This window comes from Anoplopoma fimbria, chromosome 17 (genome assembly GCF_027596085.1).
Source record: "Anoplopoma fimbria isolate UVic2021 breed Golden Eagle Sablefish chromosome 17, Afim_UVic_2022, whole genome shotgun sequence".
NCBI classification, from domain to species: Eukaryota; Metazoa; Chordata; class Actinopteri; order Perciformes; family Anoplopomatidae; genus Anoplopoma; species Anoplopoma fimbria.
Genome location: NC_072465.1, coordinates 17,242,517 through 17,268,007, shown reverse-complemented (window position 1 = coordinate 17,268,007; position 25,491 = coordinate 17,242,517). Strand labels below are relative to the sequence as shown.

The 25,491-nt window shown below is 40.6% G+C and overlaps 2 protein-coding genes across 4 annotated transcripts in view; one reads left to right on the top strand and one right to left on the bottom strand.

Annotated features, from left to right (window-relative positions):
- The window catches only part of uba7 (ubiquitin-like modifier activating enzyme 7), a 41,198-nt gene extending 19,825 nt beyond the window's left edge, over positions 1-21,373 (top strand). For both annotated transcript variants that reach the window (XM_054617884.1, XM_054617885.1), the window contains 5 exons: positions 2,016-2,108; positions 3,339-3,530; positions 17,360-17,461; positions 18,862-18,944; positions 20,388-21,373. In XM_054617884.1, the coding sequence (XP_054473859.1) occupies positions 2,016-2,108; positions 3,339-3,530; positions 17,360-17,461; positions 18,862-18,944; positions 20,388-20,520 (603 nt within the window). In that variant the 3' untranslated portion in view covers positions 20,521-21,373. The remainder of the gene's footprint in view (positions 1-2,015; positions 2,109-3,338; positions 3,531-17,359; positions 17,462-18,861; positions 18,945-20,387) is intronic.
- A 239-nt stretch (positions 21,374-21,612) lies between these two features.
- On the bottom strand, positions 21,613-24,475 carry inka1b (inka box actin regulator 1b). Of its 2 annotated transcripts, XM_054617511.1 has the most exons (3): positions 24,388-24,475; positions 24,209-24,261; positions 21,613-23,039 (listed from the first exon to the last, which is right to left on the bottom strand). In XM_054617511.1, the coding sequence occupies exons 2-3, from the start codon at positions 24,209-24,211 to the stop codon at positions 22,110-22,112; spliced, it is 933 nt and encodes a 310-aa protein (XP_054473486.1). In that variant the 5' UTR covers positions 24,212-24,261; positions 24,388-24,475; the 3' UTR covers positions 21,613-22,109. The 2 variants fall into 2 exon arrangements, with proteins under 2 accessions (XP_054473486.1, XP_054473487.1); XM_054617512.1 differs by lacking the exons at positions 24,209-24,261; positions 24,388-24,475 and adding an exon at positions 23,301-23,551.
- Between the last annotated feature and the right edge of the window lie 1,016 nt (positions 24,476-25,491).

The following is a 25,491-nucleotide window of genomic DNA, read 5'->3' as shown; positions in this document are numbered from 1 at the left end:
CAGATTGGCGGCTGAGTGTTAGCAGGGAGCTCCACTCAAATCTATGGGTGCTTTCAGGATATGTCTTTTTTTCCCCCTCTTCCTTGGGTCCTCAGTGACCCGAATCTGCACTATTCCTCAAAACATTCATGAAACAGAGCTTGCTTGTGCTCTTTGTTCGCTGTTATAACTCCTTGGGGCTAAGATATATACTCAGAAGTTCAAATCCTAGATGAAAAGAACACGTGGAACAAATTCATATTTATATAGAGACAGAGCACAAAACACCACAGGGGAAAACCATTTATAGATCCCTATTAACTTTATATTGTGTGAAAGTGCCTTTTTTTGACTCTCATCTGATAACAAACAATAGAAAGAATCCTAAAAGCTGCTGTTTTGTGGGATGCACTACAAGTAGGGTAGATAAAACAGAACTGGGTGCTAAATGTAACCCTTTGACATGCTCACATTTATTTTTTGAACTAGCTACAGGCCTTTTTTTTTTTAGCATTTCAGACCTTGATTGCATATTGGTCAATTGGTTAAGTTTCCACAATATGACGTGTTGCACTCTGTCCCTATGGGCCTGTGTGAGAGCCTCATTAGAACACATTTGGTTAAATGCATTACATTTAACAACTCGGCACAGAGACTACTGTCCGCAACCGTGTCAACTGTGTCTTTGAAGTAGCATCCTGAACCCTGAAGGTACATTTCCCTCTATGTCACTGTCACAGTCTCACCTCACTCCCTTTCACACCACCTCTCAACAAATAATCATTCACTGTCTGGACATTAAATCAGGTTTAGCGCTCGGTTGACATCTTGCCGTGTCTGTGGGATCCAAGTGTAAAGGGCCCTCTTTGGAGGAAGTTATCTTGGAGCGCAGATTAGACATACTTTTCCCCTATAAATGATCTTAACCAGTAGTTTCAGCTAAGTAAGCAGAGAAAAAAAAAATGACTCTGAAGCAACCCAGTCATTGTCACGAGGGTAGCAATTTATTCTGTTCACATTTCAGCAGAGACACCTAACCCCAAGTTGCTCCCCGGGCGCTTCTTAGCAGCCCACTGCTCCTCCGGGATGGCTTAAAATGCAGAGAATTGTAAATTTCCCCGCTGTGGGACTAATAAAGGATTGATTATTATGAGGAGAAGTCTGTCCTCTGCATCTGACCTTTTCTATTTACCTGTTCACCTATTGACCCTCGTTGGTTTCCTTGGAAACCTTTGAAAAGGGATGGAAAAATTTAAATTCCCACCTCCTATGCAAGCTTTTTCTTTATCTCCATGGAGGCTGGGAGTTTGGAGTTGAAAGGTTTGTCACAGCGACAAAACCTTCACTTCAGGCCCGACGCCTCAACACAGAGCTATTAGAAGGCCAGAAAGGGTCTAGTTGCTGTAGCTGCAGAGGTGAGTGTTAGAGGAATTTAGAGAGGCTTTGGAAAATGACTCTCAGCCTGAGAGAGCTTCTGGTAAAGCATTCAGTGACTCAGGAGAAGCAGGAATGGAGGTGTATGAGGTAATTCAGGTACATATCAAATGTCCTCTTGTATAAGAAAGAGATCCCCAAACTACCTTGCTCCCCCTTCTCTTTTATTTCCATCCCTTCATGCCCAGGTCATGCTGTAGATAGATGGAATGTGTGTAGGAGGCTTTCAGATGCATCAGGTTGCCAGCTAGGAGCTTCCTCACAACCCCTAAAGCCATCCCTGAGTGACAGTGCCCTTCTTCTTAGTCTTTGTAGAGCCGCAGAAGCAGAGGCATGACCTCACTGGCCATGTCCATCACAACAGAAATCTGATTTCCCCTGCATTCTGTTGGGGTGACCAAGTCATGTATTAGAGTGATGTAAGTGACACAACAACAAAGCCTTCAAAGCTCAAAGCAGCCAAACTGAGCATCTCACCACTGGGGACGTCACTTGGCATGGACATGGATAAACACATAGATATGTTTTGCTCTCTTCTGAGCTTTGGAGTGTGTTATATGAATGGCTAATATACTTTCATTTTTACATCCCACCTAACACAGGATGACGACAGTAACTTCCACATGGACTACATTGTTGCTGCTTCTAACCTGAGAGCGGAGAACTATGACATTCCTACAGCTAATCGGCACAAGGTCAGCATTTTCACCGAGTGCATCATCTAATCAAATATCTGTGAAGGGTTAAAAGATATAGAGGTAAATAAGAGGGAAGGAGCCCAAGGTAGAGGCGGTATAGATTAGAAAAACCATGACAAAAAACACTCCCCCTCCCTTGGGGTCATGTTTTTAGTCGGTGCTGCACACACCTGCCCTAAAACCACAGAAACAGCCTCCTCACCTATTGTTCCTGGAGCAGAACTAATCACAGCACTTTACCTGTCGCCTGGGAGGTGACACCTGAGCCAGGCCTTGTACCAGCCGCTGCTGCAGACACACACAGGCCAAGACAGATGGAGGATTGGGGGATGGGTACTGCTGAGTGAGGGGGGACAATAGAGGGTCACCCGTGTGTAATCATACAGAGATTTCCACATGCTGCATCTTGTTTTACTTTTACTCACCATTTTACCCTGTGCATGGTATATCTACACTGTAAAACATACACAAGGGTCAATTGTATTTGTTAGTGTCGATATCATAATAATAATAAGGATATTGCTCCTGTATTGATATATGGCATGAAAAATCCTATACAAGATAATCAAATGAATGTGTAATGCAATGAAATGGGCTGTGCTGTTATGCATTACATACAACAAAACTCTTCACATTTAATGCGAAAAATAATATAAATATAAGCACAAAATTTAACTTTTACAGTACAATAGTATTTGCAGCAAAGTATATTTGGACTATTTAAAGTAAAAGTACTGTATGCAGCAGAATGCCCCACCAGTGTTACATTATGAATTAAAGGATGCATTGAATACTGACACATTATTGTGTGTAAGCAGCATTTATGTTACAGCTGGTTGAAGCTATTTTTTACTACTTTGTTTAGTAGCTTTATCTATAACAATGCATCATATTTTATAAGATGACCATTTGTTTTGTATATAAAACCTTGAAAGTCAAAGTAACTACAGTTGTGAAACAAAAGCAATGCAGTAAAAAGGACAATGTTTGTCTCTGAAATGTGATCAGTGGTGCAAAGTCGCTACGTACATTCACTCATGTACTGTAGGCCTACTTTTTTAGCTAAAATGATTTCATTTTTTTGCTGCTTTAAACTACCCTTCCATTGTAGTGCGATATTGTTGAAAAAAACACATAGCAAAAAAGTCACAAAATTCATCTGACATAATAATTACCCTGCTGTAAACAATATTATAAGACATATGATGTCTCCTGTCTCCTTCACAGAGTAAGGGCATAGCCGGGAGGATCATCCCGGCCATAGCTACCACCACAGCCGCAGTGGCAGGCCTGATGTGTCTGGAGCTGTATAAACTGGTGCAGGGTCACCGGAACATCAAGCATTACCGCTCAGCTTATATGTACCTGCCTGTCACTTACATTCTGTTTTCCCTACCGACCCAGGCCAAGAACTTTGAGGTGAGTAACAGCTCTTTACACCCACATACATTTTTAGTTACAGTGTGCGATTGTGGTGGGTTCAGGGACAAGATTTACAAAGCAGTCAGTCACATATAGGAACTGAGTAGGACACTTTATACAGCCTCACAGACTCTTACTGTATGAACATTTATAATTTAAGCCTGTCTACTTTAGGGATAAATCACTTTGGTCCTTTTTGGATCTGCGTCCTTCCTTACTGGCTGGAGCGCATTAAGTCATGAATGTGTGCTCTCAGAGTAAGAGACCACTGCTAACTGTCAGTCTCCTGCATATGAGCCAGGTCTTTAGCTAGCTCCTAATCCTCAGGGCATTTCAGTGCAGGTAAGACTAAAACACGCCCATGTCTGCTTCTCTGTTTGCACAAATTAAGTCAATTTAAGGGGTCTGTAAGTCAAAGCAAAAGTGACAGAAGCTTATTCTCAGAGCTCTTTCAGGATCAAATCCACCCCAACGTTTTAGGTTATACCCCATTTGCGAGTACATACTAAGTTCTCTATGCTGTATCAGAAAAGCTTTAAAACACAAACACAAAATGGCTACTACCCAGATTCAAAAGCCAAGCGACTCTTAGGGTCACATTTTAGGGTCAAGTCTGAGAGGATATCCAGTCAAATGATTTTGCTGCCCCCTTACAGGCCCAAGTGCTTTACCCTGAATATCACCCCTCTGGAGGGAATCAGATATTGGAGCCGCCCTCGCCAGTTTTCTCACTCCGAGCATTGAACCTCTGACAGACAGGGGTCATTGGGGGTCAGCGAGTGGGGTAGCTGTGTCCTGTGGGACGTGAGGGTGCAGTGGCAGGGAGCTCTGAGACAGTGTAGGTCTGGTTTCAGCTTTGGTTACAGGCAAAAATGCTACAGCTGCATTAAAGGCTGTTGTGATGACAGAGGCAGCTGTGACTTTCTGTGCAGTTCTGAAGTTCCAGGCGTGCCTTCCTCCTTACTTACAAAGACCCTGCTGTTCTCACAGTTGTTGTCTTTAAATTTTGGTCAGTGAAAGTGTTTGCACATACTTCTAAAACTTGCTGGCCGAAACACAACACATTGCTGAAGCAGCCTGGAACGCTGGATGCACTCAGTAAATGATTGCAGTCAAACGGACAGAGAACCTGACATCATCCTAGCCAGAGGTTATATACTCAAGTGTTGAATCATTTAGAAAGAGGGATGGGCAGACATTAGATTTTCCAGGCCCAGGCCTTTTCAGTGGGCAGGTAGTGTTGCAGCATCAGCTCTAAGCTCACGTCCATTCAGCAGAGTAGAGACAGGACACCACCAGAGGAAAAAGGCTCGACTGAGGTTCGAGAGCGGCGTTTTGATTGTTGGGGATAAATCTGGCACTAGTTAATGAGGAACACACATGTGCTGTTACACACTTGCTCACAGAGAGAGGGAGGGAGAGAGAAAGATGGTTGGCTGCCAAACCATAAGTCATCTGTGTGGGAGACGCTCTTAAGTGTGCCAAAAAAGTCATTTTAGGGTTTAGTCTTCATAATTAGTTGATTTGTCTGTGATACTTTCTACTATCGTCTGTGATACTTTTCTAGAAACTATTTTACCTTTTTTCGATATAGTGTGTAATCCACATAGGTATCTGCACTTTCATTCTGAAAACACATACCAACAAAAGTTAGGTATCAAATGGCATCCTTACTTGCAATTGATATGAACACTCAAATTGTATGTTGTTAACACATTAAATATGTTGATTATCAGTTCCAAAGTAGAGCCTGACCCGAAAATGCCTGGCCAATGTTATCGATTGATATAAGCTTATCGTAGATATCATTATCTGTATATATGTTGGCCAATATGTTACAAAAAATTGCAGTGTGAAAATACTAAAATATAGTCCTGTAGAAACAGTGCTGTCATTACAATATCACATAACTACCTGTGATTCTTCGTAACATTTTTGTGCCCTGCAATGTACGATGTAAATTAAACTATGGATGGAAACAAATATTATTCAAAATAATTAGTCCACAATAATAAAAGCAGAAACGAAAGCTACCTTGCTATTAATATGCTCTTATCTCTCTAATCTGTCTTAGATTAGAGGTTTTATTAGGCAGTCTTTGAAGCCAGCTCAGACGTGCAGCTGTTAAATATCACTGATCTGACATGCAGCATCAAGAGCTCAGCTTACTTTTTGCAATGACTTAGACCTCTCCCCTCGTGAGATCAATCATATCAAGTAACATCACTCACATCTCACTGGTAGTACTGGTGGCCTACCCCGTGTTCACCCAAGGTGGTGTGTATTTAAATCACCACATCACAGCATTGTCCGATGTGTGGCAGTCATCGGAATGTAAACTGCATTGTCACAACTGTAGAGGAAAAAATATGTTTGAGTCGGTTGTTGAGATTGAAGGCTTTGGAAGAGGTGTTTTAGATGTGGCTGTGTACCACTCTGTCCACAGAACAACAGTTTAACTCACAGACTCTTTAACTAAAATAGATTACTGCTACTTCTCCCACCATGCTAACCAATTTCCAGAAACTGTTGCTTTAAAGCAGCTGTTTCCCAAAATAGGAAGTTCCCCTGGCCTTCCCCCGCTGCTGTTATGGAGGCAGAAATATGTAAACAAACGAGAGGCTGTCCTTGTCTTCTCAACACTGCGATTCTCTAGTATCGTTTTCCTCCTTGTGTTTATGTTTGTCAGTTGGGGGGCCAAGGCACAGGCCATTGCACTGAAGGAGTAGCAAGTCTGGCAAGCTCAAAGAGATGGATATCTGTAAAATGGCCAGAAATGTTTGTGCGAAATCTGACATTAGACATTATCATATAATCATGAGAAGCTTGATGCTACTTGGGTCAGCTGTTGCTGCCATAGTTTTTAAGCTGCAGACTTTAAGTCAATATATTATTTTAACTGTTGGCACCTTATTGGTTATTGTGTTGAGAAGATTTACAAAAACTCTAACAAATGAAACTTTCCAACTCATATTAATTAACTGCAAAATACAGTATGACAGACATTCTCACTGGAATTAGACTCTACTGTCCAATGGCATCTAAAGTTTAATTAAATTTGAACTATATTATATACTAATATTTTTATATTCAGCATGAATATGAAATGATTGTATTGAATGTGACAGGTTGCTTTATATATATGAGGTAGGTGGATGTGGGGATAAACCAACAGAAAATTATCACCCAACTCAACATTTCCCATCAGCTTCAAACAGCGTTTTAGTGTCTTTCAGGTTATTCTTTTGATTGAACTACCTGTTCTTTCCTTTGTAAATGCAGTTGTTTTCAGTGATGTTAAATCGATTGATAAACTGGCTATATGCACCAAACAGTAGATAGACACAGTTAGTGACTAGCTGGTGAGCATAGTGGAGTATTTAGCAGCTACTGTAGGGAGGCAGATATTTATTTCAGGAGTTGATGAAGACCACACCAGCGCTCTAAAGAGATACGTATTGTGCAACTCTCTGTTGTACAATACAGTACGTAGTTGATGCTATGTAGCTGCAGGATCATAGTTAGGGCAGACAGTGCTTGTTATTGCAAGAAACAAAACCTCAAAAGACACTAAAATATATTTCAAGTACAGCAAAGATTAATGAGTCCTGCAGCTGTAACTGAGCTGCAGCCTCAGTAAAACATATGAAGTGAAACATCACCCTAGGCCAGGAGAGAGGAGGACGTGTTTCGGCTGGGTATTAAATAGCTCCATCCTCACCCCCTCCAGCAGCTTGCCCAACTCTCTGTACCAGTGTATGCTGTCTTTACTTGTCTGCTCGGCTGCCTGCTGGTTGTGTGCCATGGAAATACTCCCTCTTCCATGTCTGTGCACACATCATCCACACCCTAGCCTTAACTTCGTGCCCTTTCACACTCCCATGGTGCCCTCTTCCCCGGCTTGCCCTTTCGTTCTCTAATTGAATTAGCAGCGTTGGAGGCAAGGCTCCTGATGTCAAGGAAGCCACTCAAAGGTCGATGCTGCACACACTGGTTCTTTGTTAATTGCCTGCAGAAATGACAGCTATTTCCTGCCTTCACAGGAAGCAGTGTATTGAAAACAGATTTCCCTGTGAGCGTTTACGTGATCTTGCTGCATGGTCTGTAGAGCACCAGGAGGAGGCAAGGATTCATCTGCTCCATTCCCTGTTTCTTATACATTTTCTTTCACAACTTGCTCAGCAACAAAATCAGAAAGAAACAAGGATTTTTACACTTTTGCTGGGTATCAAGGGTGGTGGTTTTGTTATTTTACATGTAAAGAGCAAAACCTGCAGCTACTTGATTTGTGATTTGAGCACTTATATAATTGGAGGTCTCACATCTGCCACACACATAACAGGGAAGGGCTTAAAGCGAGAAAGAGAACAACAAAGGGTGAGATTTAGGCTACCTCACATGTGGTTAAATCTGTGTTGGCCTCCTCAGACTGTGCCAGTAAAGAAACAGGGTGAACATGATCCAAGGCCCTCAGTACTCCTCTGGGAGCTCCCGCATGGACCTGCATTGTGCAGTTTGTAACTCAAGACCTAGACATGAATAGTGCTCACGGGATAATGAGTAATCTGTGATCAACATAGACGACTTGTGCCTTCTGTTGTCCTCCAGGTGTTTTTGTTGTCGGTGTTATTGTGTAGTTGGCCTTATGTTTTTAAGTCATGCTGCATTGTTCCATCACTGCTGTTCTTTAGTTCCCCACAGATCATTAGCTTCCCATTTGTATCATCAAAAACAATATTATGTCTGTTCACTGGTTGTTTAGTTATGTAGCATCTGACAAAGACAGACGTCATCTAAGGACATTTAGATTAAAGTCCGCTTAAAGATAGCTATCCAGGTAATTTATTTAGTAGCATATGTCATACGGCTCATAAACTCAGCATGCATGCTTCCCATTAGGCAAATTAAAAAAAACAGAGGCATATAGTTAGCAGCTCTTTCAAATCATCCTAAACCATCTCCTCATGTCATACAAGCCAGAGGCTGGAGTCTTAAATGAGAAACACAATAAAAGGATAGATTTTTGGTTTGACAGACTTCCCTTCAACCAGCTGAATCAGGGTTAAAACCTCTGTGTCAATACTGAGGCCATATTCAGCTCTCTGAAGTGTCCTTGAGCAAGGCACTTAATCTCTTCCTACTCCGTTGCCCCTGATCTCTCCCCTTCCTGCAGGAGCCAATACATATTGGAATAAAGTATTCACGATTTATCAAAGAGCATTTATTACTAATTTGTTACCTCCTTTTTGCCCGAACATTGATTGTCAAATCCTAACTAACCACAGGGTTTGCATGGGGGTCTAGAAGCCTTATCAAAAAGAAAAAGAAAATAAATAAAGTGTGACGTACGTTGAATGTTTGCACGTCCAGAGCTTTAAATATTGACATTGTGTTGGCTGTGATACCAAGTTAATTTAGTTCTTCTCTGATGTTGAACACGTGTCTCAAGATTCAGTGGAATGTTAAAAAAAACTGAAAGCAGATGTAGCAGGAAGGAGCTTATTTGTCTATTTTCTTTCTAATTTGAATAATAAAGGATCCACTTTTTTTCCACCTTTAAATTGTACAAGAAACTTACTTTAAAACAGCAATAAGGTTGGGTCTATCATTGGTCCCAGTATTTTCCATGTTTCTCACAACTTTTTTCTGAAGGCCTGGTGGACTCAGTGGAAGCATGTGGACGTTATTAGTGGTCTCTGTCCTCCTGCTTCATTATTCTCTCATTAAAGCACCAATGCTGGTGGGAGATTGGCTACAGGTTTCTCATTAGACATCATTTGACAATACATTTATGTTTCTGGGCTGTTCCTGATGTCATGAGTTAACAAATTTACACATTAACTCTGAATTCTAAAGGCATTCTGTCATGTCTTTCTTCTTTTTACCCCCTTCCTTTCTCTTCCAACACACACAGGAACCATTACCTCATACATATACATAAAACCCCCCAGCTTGGATCACTGTATGTAAGGATAATGTCACATATGGCTAATTGTGTCTTCTGCTCTGGGAGGCCCTGCAGGAGAGTCTGTCTGCTTGCTGTCTGCCTGCAGACTGTATGTTCTGCCTTATGTATGCAGAACACATGAGGCATTGACTAACTACATACACATGTACAGGTTCTGTGATGACATAGAAATCAAGTGACTTTTTAATGGTCTTACAAGGCACATGAATCTGCTCATAGAGGAAATGGAAAAGTTTTTGTACATTCATAGACTTGGGCTTTTGGGTTATTCATAGCTCTTAATGAGGGATGGATTTTGTGCGAGTGTTATGCTTAATGAGAAAATGATTGGTTTGCCTTAATTTCCTATGTAATGAATGAGACAGCAACTTGGACCAAATGGCAACACCCTGTTTGGCCAAGCTGAATAACTTAAGCAGTGAAGGCTCAGTCATGTGTTTGCCCGCCAGTTGAAATCAAAATTATGTTCCATGTTAACAGTCAAGTGAGGCCATGCATTGGGCTTATGCTACTGATAAGTGATGACAATTCATACTGAGGGGAAAATGAATGCCTGCATAGAATTTTGTGGCAACACATCCAGTCTCAAAACCATAAAAGTCAAGCTGCTGGTGGCACTAGAGGAAATCACAAAGTCATTAGAATTTATCCTCTCTTTTTCAAAAGTGTGCAAAAGCACAGTAAATATTGGGATAAACCTGGGATTCATGCCTTAAAGTAAGCAATGTTTCCTCTGCTGGATCCGGGCAGATGCAGCTTTAATTGGCTGCATTAAGTGTTCATTGCCTCATGAGCAGTATGTAAGTCTCATGTATCTTATTTGTTCTTGTCCAAAATCAGATAACCTTACAGCTATTTAACTGCTGACAAGAATTGGACATCATATTGACCCACAGATATCAATAACTTGCTCCAGTGACCAATACATGGAAGAGTTACATCATTGACTACTGCATTACACCATGTAACCAAAGAATGTGACATTTGATTGCTAAACCATTTAATCAATGGTGCAAGCTGGGATGTTTGGGAACACACTGATCACAGTGTATGTTCAGAGCGGCGAATTGATCCTTGTGAAGGACACATTTGCGGACGTGTGTCCCAATTCCATATTACATACTAATATACAGTAAGTGTTATAGTAATCATAGAAGTCATAGTGTACTTGTATAAAATAAATCGTTTTTACATGGAATAATCAAATAGCGGTCAATTGAAGTCCATTTACGCAAGCTTTAAATTGACAAGACCTCTGTTTAATCATTGCATCATTCCATCTTAAAATATGTCCAACCCTCTTACACAGAAATTTGCATACATTACAACTTATGTTGCGTCATCTGTGGTCTTGTGTTGGGACTATCATCAGATCACATTGAGCATTTGGACTCACTGCTTTATAACTGTGACTTTGTAAATCAGACATTTGCCATTTGAGTGTCTCTGCAGGCTCCAGCATGTCAATGGCCCATTTGTAAGAGGAGCATTTTATTGACTCAGTCCTTCTGCCCTAGGTCATTTTCAGTCAGGCGGAGTGCTCTTATCTTCTCATTTGAAAGACAATCACATTGAGATTCTGTTTGCCGTTTTACACGTCAATGGAAGCCTTTCAAAGCTAACGGGCTGCTTTCAGGCTGTGTGTCAAACTCAGCACTCTCCTGAGAAGTGTCTCCTCCTTCACCCTGCACCAGTATAGTCAGTCTGCAAAACATACAGTTCACGATCGTAAATACAAAGTTATTCTAATACAGATTTTATGCTTTTAGTTCGACATATTGTTTTAATTTATTTCAATGTATTTGGGAGGCGTGTAAGGCCGATATCCTGTCAATTCTCTGGGGAGTTAAAGACAAATAATTGCAGTGAGCTGGTGGGAACAGTTGGAGGTCTCAGCCATCTGCTTCTTCATTGCAGTCCTGAGAGAGAGGTGATCAATAGTGACCAGGTAGCAGATGACACTCCCGACTCAGACAAAGGCCCACTTTACATGAGAGTACTGTTGTCTTGGTTTGCTCACTCTACATGAAAATGTTTTTCGTCAGACAGATGTAACCCTTTACATGCTCATCCATGCAATGATTCTGATTTCATTCACAACACAGCCATACTGACATTTTCACAGAAATTTTGTTCAGTACTAAGGTGGGAAATTGAGGGTACAGATTTTCCCTGAGTATCGAATCCTGCTCCCATTCACACATAACCCCATGCAGGAAATGTTCCTGAACATTTCAGGGATAGACAGCAGGTGTGAAAGGCACTGCAGTTATCTACTGGGAACTATTAGTGAAAGAGGCTTTTAGTAGCAACATTGAGTGGAGCATCAACTCTCTGGTTTCATATGCAACCATTTCTTAAACATAGTTAAATGGAATTCTACTGTTTCAGTTAGAAGAAAGGACATTTTATTCAGTTTCTTACTGGGATTTAATTCGATGGGATTTTACATTTTGACTGCTTTGTCAGTTTCAACATCTCATAAAATAAAAGTACCTACATGATGCATCACTTCATGCTTATTCACAATAATTCTGTTTCACTAGTGCGTTACTAACAACGCACTACTAACACACATACACACACAATCACATTCAGACAGATATACATACATTTATGTGGTGATATCATTGGCAGTATCACTGTGCATCATCCTTGGCTCTGTGCTGTAGGTGTGACGTAATGGAAGATGCATTGACACTGGATTACTTTCAACCTAGCAAAAAAAACTGCTTCACTATATCTGAAATAACCTTGATGCATTCCTGCTTGTACTGTAATACACAGCACGTACAATTGCCAGCAGCATCAGTACAATATGTTCAGTGAACACTTCATATGAAGTGAAATACGGCTTGACTTGAGGCTCAGTTAGGAACTAATCTAGGATATGATGTCTTGTTGAAGTTACCTAGATTGTCTACAAAGGGGAAGCTGAAGGAGCTTAAGATGAAAATATGATCTAAAAAAGACCACACAGATCCTCTCTTAATGCCTCACTTTGAAGCCCTCCCAAAGAAAAGCCTTGCCTTTGAAATAACAGGCCTGTAGCCACAACGGGTTGTAAAAACGTTTCCACTGTTGGGATTCTGTCCAGATAGTGAAGCTGAGGCAGGAGCGTGCCTGTTTCTTGTGGCAGACTGCAGGGAGGAGGACTTATCGAGGTTGGCTGGCTGATCCCAGCTTCCTGTCGCCAAAAATGCTCCATTGTCTTAAAGGGCAAGATTTAGAACTCACATTATGAAAACACTCCTTATGCAGTGACCTGTGCAAAATGACCAGCGTGATTTGTGTTCCCTGAAGGGGATCGCAATCCGACTTGGATTCATTTTACCTCCTTATCAGGTTCACTTGGCTGAACTTCCTCTGGCTGCATGACATTCCCATGCCCCCACGTATATCTGAGCGGCATCTATTTTTGGGTTCAGTCGCCCTTGGTATCATAAGTGACTTAATTGTGTATCAGGTCTTTAGGTTGTTGGTAAACTGTCTTCGTGAGATCTCTTAATTTGCCCAGAACACAAATCTTATAATGTTTAGTTCTAGCCTTCTTAATATTGAAAGTACCTTCAACTGACTCTAAAACGTGAATGTGAAATGTTAATTTAGGATTTGGCAAAATGCTACACCTTGATGACATCAATACATTTAACGAAGGCTGTAGCGTTAATTTAAACTACACGAAGATGCTGATTTGAATTTCTTACAACCCTTTGATACGTTGTTTTACTGGGGGAGCAGACTGTGACTGCGAGGCTTGGTCGACTTTTGTTTCAGGCCTTCTCAGAGATTCTAAGACTGTGCTGTGACTCATTGGAAATAACGCTTTGTGATCAAGCCAGATCCTTTTGACCCTTTGATCATGTAATTCTGTAAAGCTGAAGTTAAGGCTTTATTGAATGTTGGCCCACGTTAAACGGTTGAAATGTTATTTTTGACTTTAAGTTCTCTCGGCTAGATGCAATTGAATATAATTCTTGGTAGTGTTGCAAACAGAATAATAAAGTAGGTCTTTTTTTGGAGCATTTTGTAGTTTTTAGATATAACATAATCTAAAATGTGTAAGCATATTATAACCACCTTATTAAAATAGATAAAAATGAGGCCATTCTGTAATTGATGGCATCTCACTGTATAAAGACCAGAAGCAGAAATCTTCTTTATTCATACGCTGTTTCACACTTTTAGGACCAGGAAATTAAAGGGTGAAAGGATGTGTGTGTATTTTATATGCAGCTTATTTAATGATTAGATCTATTTTTTTCCTGGAAGCTGTTTCGGTCAACATTCAGATTTGTCAGGAAGAGCAGGGGAGCGTGACAGGCTTCCTGTCAACAAGAGGAAGTAGCCTGAGGTTTGGGCTGTTCACGTCAGATTTAGGGGAACTTATATGAGAATTTATAACAAGCATAATTATAATAATGCAGAAGCAACGTTTTAAAAAATACTAATATAAATCCTGTCAAAAAGTGTAAAGTCAAATATTGCAGTGTTAAACATCTGATGAGTTGCTGTTATAGTAAATAAAGATAATGGTGTTTTTAAAAATGTGACTGAAGTTGATACGACCACCATACTAAAGAGAGTTTACATTCAAACGATGTCTGTGATTGTCCGTAGCATCAGTGAAACTATGACGGGCAAAGTAGTGAAGTGAGAGGCAGTTAAAGATTTGAAATGTCATTGTGTTCCTTTATTGTTTTGGAAAAACCAACTGTGTCATGTTTTAGGGGGAAGTTCAAAGCCCCATTTATACTACAATATGTACAATATGTGGACAGCAGATGTGAGATTTGGCCGCCCTCCGACAATAGAGTATAAACTTAAATGAAAACCACTGTGGCTTTATTCCACTCAGGCCCGTGAGATGTCTTTCTTAACCTCATTCTCTGAAGTTCAACTCTATGTTGTTCAACCACCTAGAATCTCGACTGCCAGCTTTATGTCTAAAAAGACCTCTGTATTTGCACACACACAGTGAGATAGGACAGTCCTTGAACACAACACACTTGTAGCCAATATTTAATAAATATATAAGGCTTGGCTGAAGTTTAAAAACTTGTCAAGTAGCAGACTATTTGTGTCCTTCTGTTGCTGTGGTTTAGCTCCAACCATTTCTAACGTTTATTGCCATAACCACTAGAGACTCCTTTTTAATGCATTGACCTTGAGAACACTCAAAAAATTCAAAGCCTGCCATTTTCCAGATGCACCCTCCAACCTTTTATCGGGTTTGATTAGCAACCAAGTATTACTTGTGCGATTTGTCAATTGCCCGGTTGTCAGCATAACAGATCAGACAGTAATGCTACACTGTAACCACAACACAATTGTATTGATATTATGTAATATCACAACTTAGTTCTTACTTTTGATTGGTCTTTTTTATGACGGCAGTGTCTACCTTGAGCACTGTTGTTTTTTCAAAATATAAAAGTGGATAAAGATAGTACACAACAAGAGAATTGTATTTTTGAACTCCCAATAAAGCTGGTTTTGTGTTATTTTCCACACTGGTAAGTAGCTTCAATGTTGTTTTATGAGGAAAACAATAACTCTCCCCTTCACATTCCTTCTCTTTCCCCAGAGATAACTGTTTCTTTGGGCCATTTTATTTTTTTTTATGGTAAAGTTTCCGTGACAAAAAGATACTGTTGTTGTGCTAGTGGGAAACCACTTGTAATTGTTTCCAGCAGCCAGATTGGTTCCAGCGTTCTTTTTCTCCCCTACTATAGTGTTGAATAGTTGACGTCACTCTACACACGGACTGATGGGGTAGTTGATTGGCTTCAAGTCCCTGCCAGAGTTGTGCGACAGATATGAGAGAGAGGAACGGAAGGGGGAGAGTAAAAATAGCCTGCATGCCTGCTTGGCATTGTGTAAAATCTGCATCTACACACAAAGGCACTCGTAAAAAACTCCCTGAGCGAAAAAAAAGTCCTTTTTAAAGTCTGACAATAACTTTGCATTTGCAAGATAATTTTAAATAATGTACTTTTGTTCTACAAGTGCATTTCATTTGAGCCTTAAGTTTTGTTTTGCCATGGAAAGTTTGAGGTTGTACTGATAATGCACTCTGCATGAACAAAAGCAGAAGCCAACATGTCCAGGGGTAAGAAGTGCATCTTGCAAACAAACCGTGCTTTGTCTGAAAATGGGACAAAGGACCTAGACGCCCTGTCAGACTTGAGAAGAAGTTTGCCTCGAGTTTGTCTCCATAACCCCAAACCCCATAAGTGGTGGGAGTTGTGAGGGCTAGTCGAAAAGTTCCCCTTGGCTGCTGGAGCAGAGATAATTGGACCCAGGTTTAGCCGGAGTTTTGGTATTCACATCTTGAGCCAAGTTTTGATCTTCACAACTTCTCTCACCAGACAGCGCCTGTGTCATCAGGGTCGTCTGACTACATGACACATTTTGACATATTTTCTGCATGTGAGGAATCCTGACTCATTTCAGGTCAGGTGATTTTTTTTTTTTTACCTTAGGTCCTACACATGTGGATTATGATGATTATTATCTGTCCAGTGACAAAAGAAACAGTAGCGTTAATGTTGGTCCGCGTACCTGATCTCATGAGACGTGAGGGGCGTGACTGCAGTGCTGCAGGGTGAGAGTGGAACCTGAGGCAGAAGAAAGGGATGCCTTGTTTGTAAAGTTCTCTAAATTAATGAATGTTTGTTAAGCTTCATTTAAACTCACAAGATTCTCTCATCACGCTTAATAAATCATACTGTCTCGATGTGTCAAATGCTTCTCAGCTATTACTGAAAAAAATCATCTTATAGTCTTCAGCTGAGTCATCCTTTAATGTAAAACAATTACAACGATTATTTACATTATCGCTTAATGTTTTGCATTTTATTTTTATAAATCTTTGTCTATAAAATATATTTTTTGATATCTCACTTTGATTAAATAATGTATTAATAGTAACGTACAAGTTTTCATTTAATCTATCAGATTAAAGAAATAAGTAAACAAGATCACAAATCAGATGTTTCATGCCAGCTTTCAGTACTTGGTTTGGATGCCCTTGTGACAAAAATAACATTGATGTTCGATGAACAACCCTATGATTTAAAACGGTCACAGATGTACTTTCTGCTTATTAACTTCATGATAATTGGAAACATTGGGTCAACATAGCGTACATACATCAGAAACAGAGGACAGAAGATAAAAGTTGCTATTATAGACAGACGTTCATTGCTAGTTTAAACAGCCAGATTTGAAGTGAGTCTCTTGAACACAGAAGACTACAAGACTGAAAATGGCCCCTCAAAGCTCAAACTTCAGCTACTAGAAGTGCAAGGCAAGGTGTCTGGAAAAATTCCATTGCTCTTATTTCTTAGCCAAGAGCTAAAAGTTTTATAAGCAGCATTCTTCCATTTTTTTCTGGAGTTGCATAAAATATCATCTGCCCCAAACTACACTGACATGGCTGCATGTCTTGTAGATGGAAACTTGAGAAAAGCAATAGGGTAACTTCATCATACATGAGGAACCCCCTTCTTGACCTCTTCGTGGCTTGTTCGGGTCGACACTGCAGCGCTCAGAGGGCTGCTGATTGTTCTCAGCTGCTTTATAACTCAGTGATGAAAAATGCAGTCCCTCTGCCTTTGAGTGTCCAAGACTCTTGCTATTGACCCCAACATTTACTGAACACCCCTCAAAGCAAGTAATACTTCATCTGTCAACTTTCTGTGTGTGTGTGTGTGTGTGTGTGTGTGTGTGTGTGTGTGTGTGTGTGTGTGTGTGTGTGTGTGTGTGTGTGTGTGTGTTTGTGTCTGTCTGTGTGTGTGTGTGTGTTTGTGTCTGTGTGTGTGTGTGTTGGTGTATGTAACGTGTCAATCGGCAGGTCGCAGGAAAGAAATACACCCTGTGGGATGACTTCCTTGTTGAGGGCCGACGCCGCGGTGAGCAGGAAATGACCTTGGGAGAACTGGTCCAGCACATCAAGGTATGGCCTCCTTATTCCTTTCAGCAAGGAAAAATAAACTCTCCTCACGCTCGGTGCTACTGAGTGCATATTTTGTGCATGTTATTTTATTATTTTTTATCCCTAAACCTGTTCACCTTCCTCCAGTACACACAATGGCCATTGTTTGAAATTATTAGCCACTTCACACCTTCAATTCACACCTTCGAGATTCTGTTCTACCATCCTGGAAGAACTGTTTTTGAACCATCAAATTTCTTCCAATGGCTGAATGTGTAACCTTTCCCCCAGTTCATATGTGTATTATTCATACATGCTCATCTGACATCAGATTTAGCATTTTTAAATGTTAGTTTTTAAGATTTGACTTTAAAGTGAGTTTTAGAGGTGCTGGTAGGTGAATTTTGTTACCTTTGGACAGAGCCAGGGAGTTGATTCCCCCTGTTTCAAGTTATTGTGTTAAGTAAGCCAGCTGCTCGTGGTAGCTTCATATTTAGTAGACGGACATGAGAGAGGTACCACCAGTCCTGTAATCTAACTCTCTGCAAGAAAGTGGATACATTTCCCAAAATGTAAAACGTTTCCTTAAAGGTCTCTACTTATGTTCATACAACTTAGATTTTGTGATTCATAAGGATTGTGCTTCGATGGGTATACTGAGATAATTTAAAAAAAACTGGATAAAATCTTGTGTGTGTAATAACTAAGATTCGGCCTTGCAAAGTGCCCTGCCCAAAGATGAAGATGTGAGGACTGTTCCAATTCTATCTTCTGTCTAAGTCAATTTGTTTGACAGGTGACACGAGTTTTCAAAACATTGAAAAATGTCAAGCTGTTACTTCCACCATCCCAAACTTTCTAATGTTTGTTCTTCAACTAAAAACATAAAAAAGCAAATAGTTGATCAGAAACTAGTTGATCAGGTAATGGCACGCCATAGTAACCCTGAATACAATGTACATTTATAGAAGAAACCTCATATTCCAATTGCAACCAGGATACTATTCAGAAAATAAGAGTACGAGTAACTACTCTCCTAATGTTCTTACATATTCTACAAGATTGTAGAACAGAAGCTTGTTTTTTTTATGCATGCATGGTCTTGCCCTGAACCGACTTTTAGTTTATTGATTCTGCAGCAGTTTGTTCTAGGAGGCAAAGGGAAAATAATTTGGCATGTGATCATATTTGCTCCAGGTTTTGTTTAACCTTTGACTGGTCGGTTTCCCCCTGGTTTGTTTGTGGAGACACTGAAGAGCTTCCTGAACTGCTGAAGTAGTTTGAGGCCACAGGTCATCATCAGAAGCTTTAGCACTGTGGACTGCTGTCTTTGTGGAAATTACCTCTTTTTTACACTTTAATGCATTGTTATGTTTCGTTATATTGTGCTGTGCATTTAATTGAATCATTTCTTTGTGCAGGATAAATACAGATTGACCATCTCTGGTCTCTACTATGGAAATGCTATCCTATACAGGGGGCAAGAAGAGAGGCTCAAGCAGAGGTATGTCAGATTTCCATATGCATTGCTACACATTGCACACAACACTGCCACATAAACAATCACAATAAGCAGCCTCCCTTTGTTTGTTTAGAGGCTAATGGCAGGATGAGGTGTTTCCTCTGAGCCTGTGAGCAGAGAGCCTGTTGACACACACACACACATGCATCACTGAACACTGACGAGTGAGACCGATCCTCTTCGGGTTTCAGTCTGTTTGATGAGGACAAGAGTTTAAGAGTTAAATTAGTACAATTTGTTTTTTAATCTGCATGTGAGAAGCCACGCTGTTTGGACCTGTTCAGCGTTGCGGCACATTTTAAGCCCTGGGGTGTTTGAAATCAATCAGGTGCCTTGTGCTGTGAACTCTCCACATCGAGAACTGTATCACAGCAGAATATGAACCCTCAGGGATGTTTTGATTCCAGGAGGACGAGGGAAACTGTAATAAATCAGGTTTAAAATAGAAGTTTTAAAGGCAATGATGGGTAAATTGAAATCTTTGACTGTTATTGTGCTTTGCTTAATTCTTGCTCTGAGGTCTTCATGTTCATCTTGAAATGGACTGTGTGTGTGTGTGTGTGTCCATGTCCGTTTGTGAGGCTCAAGTCTCTGGGGAGCTGGTGTTGGTGTTGTGGTTAGATTGAGCTGCAGTGGGAGAGGGGTAGAGTGCTGGCCGTGTGGACAGAAGGCTGCTCATGACAAATGCCCTCTCCAGTAGTCACTTCCTGTGCAGTCGCCCTGCTACGACCTTCCTGTGTTGGGCCTGTGAGGGGGGAGCTTAGAACATAAAAAGTCCAATGCCATTCAAAAGCATTTAATTGTATAGTCGCCATTATTTTATGTTTTCGTTAATGTCAAAAAACTCCCACGAAAATACTAAAGACAGCAGTGTGTTCTCAATACTTTCCTGACTTCCCTAAACATGTCTGTGTCCCAAAGCCCAATCCTTCCCACTGAAGATGTAAATCCTTAAAAACAGGTCAACAAATGAAGTAGTTTCTAAAAACACTTTGGCACTGTAGTCTTCCAAAAACTTTACCTGAACAGCATTGAATAGTAAAATGTATTCTTGTCGGGGACTATTCTCTGATTAATACACCTTTTGTGTGCCTCTGAGTATTTCCAGCAGCAGAATGGTGTATGTGCGACAGACCACAATTATGGCGGTCTATCTCACAGAGGATTACGCTTTATAAAGCTCTGGATACATAAATACTTGATAGTAGGATGAATTCATTGCTTCTGGTCTTTTCATGGGATTTGTTGATAATAAGAAAAGGCTAATCTCCTTACAGAAGACACCACTTTGTATGGCCCTTGTTGATGATGACAATACACTTTTCAAAAGCTTAAGTAATGCAAATGTGTTTTAGAATTTCCAAATTATTTTCATTCATAATCTCCTTCAAATCAAAGCTAACCTATCCTGTATATTTTTTGCAGGCTTTCTGACGTGGTGGGGATGGTGACCAAGACAGAAATTCCTCTACACAAGAAGATGCTGGAGTTGATGCCCTCGTTTGCTGAAGATGAGGACTGTGAGATAGTCCCAGCGATTAGATACCTGCTCTTGTGATGCCCCCAATACAGAGTTTCCACAGAGTTTCCATTGAAAGGGCATCACATGGAACAGTTTCAATGTGACAAAGCAAACTTAACACTCCTGTGAAATCATATCAGTTAAAAACATCCTCATGTTGTTGCTTTAGCTGTTGTTTACAAAGATTAATATCTGAATGATTTGTTCCAGCTATCTATCTATTTCTTCCGCAAATGTTTTTGAATTATTGCACTGGCATACTGTGATCATTTGTTTATTATTTATCATCATGTAAAGTGAACAATCACAATGCACAAAGATTATTATCCGATTTCTCTCTTTTTTTTTTTTACTTAACAGCAAAAGCATAAACTTTGCAAACTCTTATTTCCTTACTGTTTTTACCAAAAGAACTTCCATTTGCCAACTTTTGGTTCTCATTTACAAGTAAAATGTATCTTTTTCGAGATGTCAGACTTAGAGGTTGCGAAGATGCCGGCCAAAGCACATTGATTAGATGATCTGGAGCTGTTGGGGCAGCACAGGCTTGGTTTCAAGGTTTAATTCAGGGCAGGCTAAGCGCAATGTTGAAGGGGAGCATTCAGAACGGGCCGTTGGCACAGTAGGTACAGTGCTTTGACGGTTCGGTGGTGCTCTAGCCATCTGGACACAGCTGTGTTGTTTAAATCAAACTCCAAACATACACGCATCCCCCCACCTCCCAGAAGAATCCCAGAGCAGAAGCTGGTCTCATCTGCTTTTCCAGTTGGCTGTTTTTTACATTAATACTACAACTACTTATAAGGGTGATTCATTCACTGTGTACTTGGGTCTGTTTTTAAGGATGCTGTTTGTGATTCATGAAATAATTCAATAAATATGTGTCTATGAGGAATCATTATATCTGTGTACTTCACTGACAGACTTCAGTTCCCTTACTATTTTAAATGGGTAACAAACATACTTTACCATGAGCACACTGCACCCAACCTCCCATTTGAACCAGGAAGGGGTCCTGTTGAATGTATTTGGTTTACAAAGCTTTAGAGATTCAATTGTGTGGGTTTTTATTGAGCATGTTGATAGTTTTATTTTCTTAGAGAAATGAAGGACAACCACTGCTATACCTTGCTTGATCTTAAATAAGGAGCTGGAAGTATCATACAGTTAAAACCGATGGAACAGATATCCGCACACTTAGATCTATGCAGAGTACACTTTATTTTAGCTTTTGGTCGAAAGGACCTGTTCTCATGAAGGTCCTTTAGATTTTCTTAAAGAAAAAATGATTCAACACCCAACTACTAACTGTGAGCTTAAAAGTCATCAAACAATATTGCCTTGATGAGAACAGCAGACACCTTTCACCCCTATAATCACACGGCACATGAAGAATTGAGAAGATGCTTAAAATGTATCAAACTGATGGCTGATGGATGAAAGATAGCTACAATAATAATATTTCAACAGTTAGCACTGCTCAAGCTCAGAAACAAATCACTTCCATTAAATGCCAAAAAACTTTTATTCCAGATGTATCAACATTGTGGACAAAATCCAATTATGAAAATAGAACAATTTTATTCTAATTTGTCTTTATGATCAGTCCGGAGATACATCATCAGTTAAATGTATCCAATAATGTCATTGCATATGATGGGTTGTCGGCTGCCTGTCTTCATCAGAGCAGTGAACTGGTAGAAGTCAGTGTCCGGTTGATGTAGGCCTGTGTGGGACTGGTGAAAGAAGGGTTTGAGACCCTGGAGTCCCACTGGACAGGACATCCGTTTGGAAACCTCTGCAGCCCTGCTGAGCCTTGTGGAGTCTGCAGGCCTCGGCCTTACCTCCACACTTTTAGACATTCCTGCCAGTCTCCGCCGCATATTGATCAAAATGTCTTTGGCAAGGCGGCGGCCCGCAATGGGCTTTGGTTCTGCTGGCTCAGGACACTCTGGTAGGTCCATCCAGTTCTTTATTAGGTCAGCAAAGCTGTTGTCCCCAAGAACCAGAGGCTGTCTGTTCCTGCTGCGGCTCAGCAGCGATGTCGTCCAGTCCTCTGGGTTACTGGCCTCAAACGAGGTCCAGCGCTCCAGGCAAGCGTCTGAGGTCGATTTGGGCCGGATTCTGCCAGAAGGTCCTCTGTTTGTGCGGAGGCAGGCAGAAGAGGAGACTCGCACATTCCTGGTCCTCCTTAGCACCACACCTTCATCTTGCCAAGAAGCCTCAGAGTAACCCGAGTCAAAGTCCAGACTCTTTTCACTGCTTGGGGAGCCTTGTTCCAACCGTTCATGCTGCTGGTGCTCTTCCTCTTCTTCCAGCGGGCTGGCCAGGCAGCAGGCAGAGTCGTACGTGCTGGCTTCACTGGCGTCAGAAACACGTAGACGATTGAGTCGCTCTTGTTGTGCCCTCTGTTTGCAGAGCCGTGTCACAGCGAAGGACCGAGCACATGGTTCACTCAGTGGCCTCGGCCTGCTTATCTGCTTCAGGTCCTGCAAGGATCTCACCATGCACTGCATTTGGTCCCGGAGGCAGTCAGCAGAATCTCCTAAACACAGCTAAGAAAAAGACACAAAGACTCAGTGGTGCAGGCAGAATTTATATAAAGTCAACTCTTCTACCCAAAAAAAGCTTTGGTCGACTTTTACAGGAGGCGAGATAGCAGTTAGGCTGGCTTCCAAAATATCCCATCATGCCCTGGCCGGTCTAGCTAAAACACAGTTGCCTCTGTTATTTCCATAACTGGGCCAATAAGATTTTTACCAGCTGAGCTCACTCTGCTCTATGACCATATAACAAGTGAAGCATTCCTGACAAACCTCAGAGCAGCTTTATGGAGACCATCCCATGCAGTATGAGCCCAGAAAATGAAAAAGTCGTGGCTCGGAGAACAGGATGCACATTCTACACTAGGAAAAACTCTCCCTGCCTCCTAAACCGGGAGGGGAAGTTTGAACAAAGTAGAGCTGAATCGTGGCGGAGTGCCGAGGCACATATCTTACGTGGATTCCCCCTAAATCCCAGCATGTTGACAGGACTGTATTATTAAGTAGGATATGACGGCAACATTTTGGAATTACACAGTGATTATGTTTCAATTGTCAATCAAATCAATGTCCAGCCTTCAGATGAACTGAAATCAATGAAGTCCAGTTGATGGAACATTGCTTTATACTGTTCCAACCAACCCAGTGGCAGGGAGCAGACTCCTAACAATCCTCTAAAAATGAGTAGCTTAACTTGTTTGTTGTCATACAAGTTCTTATAATATTTGGTTTGTTGAACCACCCTGTCCTGTCAGTGTTTGGCTTGGAGATGTAGGGACACCACAATGCCATGATGTTATCACAGCTGTGGGTGCTGGACCATTTGGCCCCTGGGGGAGACTAATCTGACACACAGAGACATCCTCAGTGTGACTCTGTGGTAAGTCTGCACCTTTTAAATTGCCCTGTTCTCCTTGGCTGCCTTCACACAACGAGGAAAAGTGATTCACCAAGCTGTAAGCATTTGGCAAGGACAGTTTGGTTTGAATAAACTGTGAATTCTCGCTTTCCAAAAATAACAGTCACTAAAGGGAAAACTTTAAGAATGAGTACAAAATGTTCACAGCTTGTGCAAAAACACTTGTGCTAGGGGTCCTGAGCAACGACTTTTGCAATCTCTTAATCAAGTCACTACATGCATCTACAAAACTGTCCAAATATAGTACGTGGATAAAACTTACCATTGCTTGTGAGAAAATATCTGCAGTGAAGTTCAGAATCCTGTCAATTGTTTCTGCAACAAAAACAAAACAACAATGCATAAGATAAAAAGTGGGCTTTTTTTTATTTTTTTTTTTTTTTTTTTACAATTATTACACTTTGACATTTAGTAATGTATTAGTAGGCTAATAACACTCACCTTTGCATTTGATTCGGAGTTAAAGCCAGCACAATCCACAGCTGCATACATCTACAGTGAGTAAGAGAGGGTCTCCGCTCTGTGCAGTCCCTCATCTGAACCAGATGAAGGTCTGTCAGCGGACTTTGGCGATGCTGAGCTTTTCGCTGCAGCAAATCAGCGCCGGGCAACACACAATCAGCCAATAGCAAGTCGCCTGAAACTAGATACCGCCCTGTGTAATTACAGCGGTTCCTATTGTAACTTTGTCGGGTTGTATTACACTGTGGAGACTCTACATCTGGAGTTGGATAAAAAATAAAAAATTTCATTAACAATTAGTAGAACATTTTAAAACGTTTTTCAATCAACCATGTATACATACAGTACCAGTCAAACGTTTATACACACCTTCTCATTCAATGGTTTTTCTTTATTTTTATTTTTTTTCTACATTGTAGATTAATATTGAAGACATCCAAACTATGAAGGAACACATATGGAATTATGTGGTAAACAAACAAATGCTCAACAAACCAGAATATGTTTTTATAGTTTAGATTCTTCAAAGTGGTTGAATGAGAAGGCGTGTCCAAACTTTTGACTGGTACTGTATACTATGAAGTATTCCTAACCAGTGAAATGAATGGCATTCAATACTTTATTTCTATGACACACGCGTCATTTTAGTTTCACAAGGCTGTGAAGGCCAACGTTAATGCAGAGAATAAAACGCCACCTTTGTAAAACATAAATAAAGAAGTCTTGGCTGAGAAGTCTCTGTATGCATTTGCGGATTTATTTAGGTCTACATATTGCCACCTAGTGGATTTTTGTAGACAGGACCTCTGAGTTTATTATTCTCCCTAAAGACTTTTAATAATGCATATATCCATTTACTATTCTTCTCTGAAAATTGTGTTTAGAAATACAAACATGTGTTGGGCTAGCAGTTCGTAACCACGCATCCTCATCTCATCTGTTGTTAACAATTTATTTCAACTATATTTTATTATATGTTTATGGAATACTATACAATGACATCTTTTTTTATCATATTTTTATGGCATATTATACTGTGACATATGTTCATAAAATCTTTATTGCATATTTTATTATGACAAC